This window comes from Lates calcarifer, linkage group LG9, assembly GCF_001640805.2.
Source record: "Lates calcarifer isolate ASB-BC8 linkage group LG9, TLL_Latcal_v3, whole genome shotgun sequence".
Taxonomy (NCBI): Eukaryota; Metazoa; Chordata; class Actinopteri; family Centropomidae; genus Lates; species Lates calcarifer.
The window spans coordinates 10,757,421-10,763,809 of NC_066841.1; the positions used below are offsets into that span (position 1 = coordinate 10,757,421).

General features: G+C 38.6%; 1 protein-coding gene across 1 annotated transcript in view; it reads left to right on the forward strand.

Annotated features, from left to right (window-relative positions):
* The window catches only part of bmpr1bb (bone morphogenetic protein receptor, type IBb), a 50,445-nt gene extending 46,898 nt beyond the window's left edge, over positions 1-3,547 (forward strand). The window contains exons 10-14 of the mRNA XM_018671313.2: positions 221-413; positions 746-1,043; positions 1,143-1,318; positions 1,414-1,544; positions 2,056-3,547. Of these exons, the coding sequence (XP_018526829.1) occupies positions 221-413; positions 746-1,043; positions 1,143-1,318; positions 1,414-1,544; positions 2,056-2,181 (924 nt within the window). The 3' untranslated portion in view covers positions 2,182-3,547. The remainder of the gene's footprint in view (positions 1-220; positions 414-745; positions 1,044-1,142; positions 1,319-1,413; positions 1,545-2,055) is intronic.
* Positions 3,548-6,389: the final 2,842 nt, after the last annotated feature.

Sequence of the window (6,389 nt, forward strand, 5' to 3'; positions counted from 1 at the left end):
TTGAATGCAACAAAGAAAAGTTTAGAATCGTTTTAGGATTTTGCAAAGCAATACCAAAACATGACCATATACCTCCACTCCTCCTGAAATATACAGTAATACTTAATTGTCACCTTACTTTAGTTCAATGAGAGACAAGGCACACGTGACAAATTTTTTAATGTGTTTTTGAGGATAACTGGTATAATAAAACATTTGTTTTACAATAATTTGTTGCTAGGTGCAGCGAACTATTGCCAAGCAGATTCACATGGTTAAGCAGATTGGAAAAGGGCGATATGGAGAGGTCTGGATGGGCAAATGGAGAGGAGAGAGAGTGGCCGTCAAAGTCTTCTTCACTACAGAGGAAGAGAGCTGGTTCAGAGAGACTGAAATTTATCAGACCTTCCTGATGAGACATGACAACATACTTGGTAAGGGAAAATCAGTGTTGATCTGTGTGTGTAGGACTTCAAGGACCAGTGTGTAACATTTCAGGGGACAGGTATTCAGTTGGTTGCGATCTGCATTCTGACCACTAGATGCCACTAAATCCTACACACTGGTTCTTTAAGAGTAAGTGCACTGTATAAACAAACTGAACACTGATTTCATTCAGCAAGCTAAAATGTTTTCTCTCTCTGGGTTAGTTTAGGACTGAGCGCAAGTCAATGAAATGTTCCTATATGTGAATAGAATCATGTGTGTTATTATCTATCGGCTTGTGCATTTCTCAGTCCTATCATTGCCACTTTCCAACCCCCAGGATTCATAGCAGCCGACATTAAAGGAACCGGCTCATGGACTCAGCTCTACCTGATCACAGACTACCACGAGAACGGATCCTTGTATGACTACCTCAAGTCCAACACCTTAGACGTCAAGTCTCTGCTCAAACTGGCCTACTCCTCCATATCAGGTCTCTGTCACCTTCACACTGAGATCTATGGCACACAGGGCAAACCGGCCATTGCACACAGAGACCTGAAGAGTAAAAACATCCTGGTTAAAAAGAACGGATCCTGCTGTATAGCAGACCTCGGGCTGGCTGTCAAGTTTAACAGGTACAATGTTAATTTTCTCATCTCATTTTAATACACTTTAAGAGTGAGGACATTTACCAAACAGGTTTAGCTTACTTCTGTTCCTCTTTCTTGTCTCAGTGACACCAATGAAGTGGATATCCCTCCCAACCTACGCGTTGGTACAAAGCGCTACATGCCACCTGAAGTGTTGGATGAAACCCTGAACAGGAGCTACTTCCAGTCTTTTATAATGGCCGACATGTATAGTTTCGGCCTCATCATTTGGGAGATGGCCCGACGTTGCATCTCTGGAGGTCAGGGAAAAACTTTTAAAAGTCTTATCTTTTAAAAGTTTTTGGCTGCTTGTTTTCCCAACGAGTCTACTGATTCCCACACGTTTTTCTGACAGGAATTGTGGAGGAGTATCAGCTGCCCTATCACGACCTGGTGCCCACCGATCCTTCCTATGAGGACATGAGAGAGGTTGTCTGCATTAAGAAACAAAGGCCTTCATTTGCAAATCGTTGGAGCAGTGATGAGGTATTCTAAATGTTTTTCGATCCCACTCATTGACAATGCATATTTTCAAGACTTTAAATGTTGTTTCATTAATAGTACTATAGAGGTGTAACACATGGGGTTGTAAGTGAGTGAGCCATGGGTCACAGGTTTCTCACGTGAAAAAAACAACAAAAAAAAACCCTAATGTTAATAAATTGTTATTGAATTTTTTAAGTGGTTGGACATCCATGAGAAGGGTCCTCCTGATTGAAAAAGATAAAAAAAGACAATCTATTTATCTTTTGAAGTTAAATACCAACCAAAGAAAATGCAAACTTCAAAAGCTGATCTTAAAAATGGCTATTACTTTTTTTTTTATGTATTTATTTATTTTTTATTGTTAATCATAATTAATTAATTAATTAATTAAATAATTTATCACTACTTGCAAACCCTGTATTCTTTTTGAATAGCACATATTAAACACTAAAATTAAAAGATTGTTATAATATTGCTATATACTTATGTATATGTACGTGTGGTTGTTCAGTGTCTACGACAGATGGGAAAACTGATGTCGGAGTGCTGGGCTCACAACCCGGCCTCTCGCCTCACAGCCCTGAGGGTGAAGAAGACCCTGGCGAAGATGTTAGAGACCCAGGACATCAAAATGTGACAGAGAGTCAAGAGAGATGCTCTCATCACCCAGAGACTTGTCACTGCCACTGGCACAGCGCCACTTACACTGGCCAATAGAAGAAAAGGGAAAAAAAAGACTGTGAATGATAGGACAAAGGAAACTGACAGGGAGGATGAGAGATGGACATAATGGTTGACTGGGAGCCCGAAAAATGAGAGGGGAAAGATTTATTATGTCAGGGGAGATCTAACCTCCCATTGTCTTGAGTCACCTCTGCCTCAGACAAAGTTTTCAGGTTGTGCTTTCTGTGAAAGCTTGAGTGGTTGTTGGGTCCAGACTGTCCAGGTGGGGAGTTGGACAGGGGCCCTTTGCAGGAGAGGAGGACTGAAATCCCTCTGCTCGCTTCAATTCAGAGGAAGCTCCTCCTCTGCTCTTCTAAAGCCATATAGCAGTATTCCATGTGCAGTCTTTTGTACCGTCACAGCTGCCTTCATGTTTTTCTTTGTTTGTTTTGTTTTGTTTTTTTGACTCAGTCACTGCATGCTGTAATATCATAGCAGACTGTAAACTGTGGTGGCCCTGAAGGTCAAATCAAAATTACATTTCACAAAACACAGCGACATTTCAAAAAACACAACATTGCAGAAAACATGAAATGACAAAGGCTCACTTCAGCTCAGGCAATAGATTCAGTCATATTTTGCAAATGGATGAACATAAATGTATCTTTTGTGGCAATCAGATGTTTATTGAGAAGATAAAACAATACAACAAAGGTGTTTGTGTTTTCTTATTTATAAAAACTAAACCATAAACTGGATTCAATTTCATGAAAGTCCAAACTTCTCAGACTTAGGGCTAAATTTGGAATTGTGAATGGCTAGATCAGCATCATCTAATCTAATTGACTGATTGAATTGACTTTATGGGATTTTGCAGAACCTTTGATTAAATTCGTAAGCTATATATGAAAGTCACTAAAAACACAATGTATTGTTACAGTGCTTTTATTCAGTTAGTATTGTCATGACCTGGATCATGAGCCATGAAAAAAGAGGGGGGAGAAACACGGATTTGAAACTGAAAATGTACAATTTTATTACTGAAACAATAACCAAAACATACTTCAGGAAGAAATGGCTATTTTAGCATCAGACCAGTAGTCTCATGCTCAGTAGTACAGAGGATGCAGGTTCAACTCGCTATGACGAATTTGACGGTGCTTCGCCGTTTCCTCCAGGTATTACTGTTAACTGTGTTGTGCTTCCTCCTGCTCAATGAAATCTGACACTTTACGTGCAGTCATGTTGTGCCTCGGGAACGAGGATCCTTGCTAACTTATAGTGAACGCTGTGTGATGTGTAAAATTAAAGGTAAAACTGAATAAATGACTCAAAGCCGAGCCTTCATTTTCACACAGTATATATTAATTTCATGGTTTAGCGCTGCATCAGTCACTTGTCAGCCTTTGTTATCGAAGGTATTTTTTATTAATATATTAGCCTCGTAAGTATAATTTTTTTCCGTAAATATTAGTAAGTATAGTTTATGTGATCTGTGCAGTGTTTTATCTTTTTATATACAGTCTTATGGTGACTTAAGGTCATTAAATCTGTCCGTTTACATTTATTTATTCATTCAAGGTTTTAACTGTCTCAGTGTGGTAAATCCTCATTATGTAGAAGATCGCGGATGAGGCTGGTCGTGGTGATGAAGCGGGACCTGCAGTACCTCTACCTGAAGTTGACGTATGACGTATGTCGTCATTGGCCACGACGTGTCTCCTAATTGGCCACAATCTTGTGGGAGGAGCGCAGAGAGGCGGAGAAACGAACTCAGAAACAGATTTCAACCAAGTTTGAAGCGTTGCCTCTGTTTGCTAGTACTATGAGAAAACGCCATTATGGAAGAGGTCTGGATGCTCAAACAAACTCTGGAGCTGCCTTTTTGTCAAACACGAGTGAGACTGGATGCTGTGCACACCTGCGGCATGAAGGTAAGGCCAACAGTTAGCGGCTAGCGTCAGCATTAATGTTATCGGAGAGCGTTAGCATTAGCATTACCTTTAATGATATCATTTAATGATATTATCAGTCGTTTATATTGCGTGTGTAAGAGTGTGTTTGTGTTTCTTGTGTCATCGTCATTGGCTTGTGGCCATTTGTGGTCATTTTATATTTACCCCTGACTGTTTTATACCTGGGTGTTAGCATTAGCATTAGAGTCGAGCGTTAGTAGTTGCCCCCCTCGTTGTCGTCTTTATTTGCGTGGGTTAAAGTGTTTTTGTGTTCCAGCGTGGTCATTTAAGTCAGTTTATGGCGGATTATCATGTCGATGTGATCATCCTGTGCTTTTCTGTAGTGGTATTGCATCGTTTGCGTCTCTAGCTTGCCGTTGTACATCTACTTGTGGTAGGCAGCACCAAGCAAGAAAACCGGAAGTGTATTAAGTATGGGGTGTAGTAGGTAAAGGGCTGTCTCTAGGGGGAACACAGGTAATGACTGTGGTTCAAGTCGGGGGAATTAGGCAAGTGCACACCTCATTCCATGCTGGCGTGTAGGAACAATAGGTAGGCCTTAGCGTGTTGTCTTTGTTGTTAAAGTTTGAATGAGAGTCTCATTAGTAGTTGTTTTGTTAATGTTGGGGTAAATAGGAATTGTAACCTTGATCGATTGTAATAAATTTCATTACTCCTTATCCTTTGGCTGTTGTTCCTTTTACTGTTAGCTTGTTACAGGTGTATCATACTTATGGTCAGCTTTTTTGGGGTTGTTTTGCATCTTGTTGTGTCTTTGTAGTTTTGTGTCTATTCCTGGCCATTTAACGTTTCTTTGTGGCCATTTTGTGTTTCAGTGTGGTAATTAAGCATCTTATTGTGATCGTTTTGCAACTCAGTTTTTTGCCTCTTTGTCGTTTATGGGTCTTAGTAGCTTTGTGGTAGTAATCTGTCCATAGCCATCCATTGATCCCCTGATGTGTGTCTTATTGATCAGAAATTTGTTTGTGGTGACTTGAAACGTTAGTGAGCTCAGTTTTGAGTTAAATACAAGCTTGAAAACTAGATTTTAACTCTGTGGTCCTCCACAGGTTTTAAGCCTCAAGAGTAGGTCACAGTGTCTGAGCTGAAATTACTGTTAGAAATTATTATTGAAAATTATTTTAAAAATTGCTTTTCTCTCTGAGATCAATAAAGTCATATTCTAGTAGCATAATTAATTTATTCACCTCAAAACACAAAGTGTGATTGTCATGGTTATATTGTTTAGTTTTCAGTGTTGTATTCTCCTACACCGTTCAAGTTTTGGAGGTGAACTATCCTTTATTAATGAGGTTATTTGTTTTTCAAGGGTTGTACTTGTGTTTTCCAGATTTACTTGTTCAGCTGCTGCAGCCTGGACAGAAACACCAGTTCTCACCTTATAAACCAAACAGGTGTGTGTTCTGAAGATTTACCCAGTCTGAAAAAATGTGTTGATGAGCTGAATTATTAATGTTAGTAACAATGTTATTGTTTAAATCCTTGGTATTAAATGAGTTTAGTATTGAATATAATAATAACTGATTAATCATGTCTATAAATTAATAATAAATAGTCAGAAAATTACTACTAGTTATAATAATTTAAAAAAAATATATTATATATTTATATAATTATATATTTAAGAAAGTCAAAAGTTAAAACCCTGCTTTTGAAAATGCACTTAAGTGAAAGTTTTTATTATGCAGTTCCAAGTAATAAACATGATTTCTCCAGTGATTGACAGACAATTAATATAGAAATTTAAGATTTAAGATAATAGTTTTACTTATTTTTTTCCCAAATATTTATTGTTATTGATTCTTAAAGATCTGATGCTTTTTCTTGTCAAGTCAAGTCAAACACAAGTTATCTCGAGGCACTGTACATATAGAGCAGGTCTAGACCGTGCTCTTTATCTTAGAAAATTTAGAGAGAGAAACCCAACAGATTCCACCATGAGCAAGCACTAGGCGACTGGCAAGGAAAAACTTCCTTTTAAGAGGCAGAAACCTTGAGCAGAACCGGACTCAGGGTGGGTGGCCATCTGCTTCGACCGATTGGGTTTAGACAGAGAGAGGGGGGTGGGGTAAGAGAAATATGTGACAGTATACAGCCCATTTTCTGAGACAGTCCTGCAACATTTGGAAAATGTTAGACTGTTGATGAGGAATAGATCATAATGTATTGATCATTTTCCTTTGTATGTTTCTCTTTTTATTTCCTC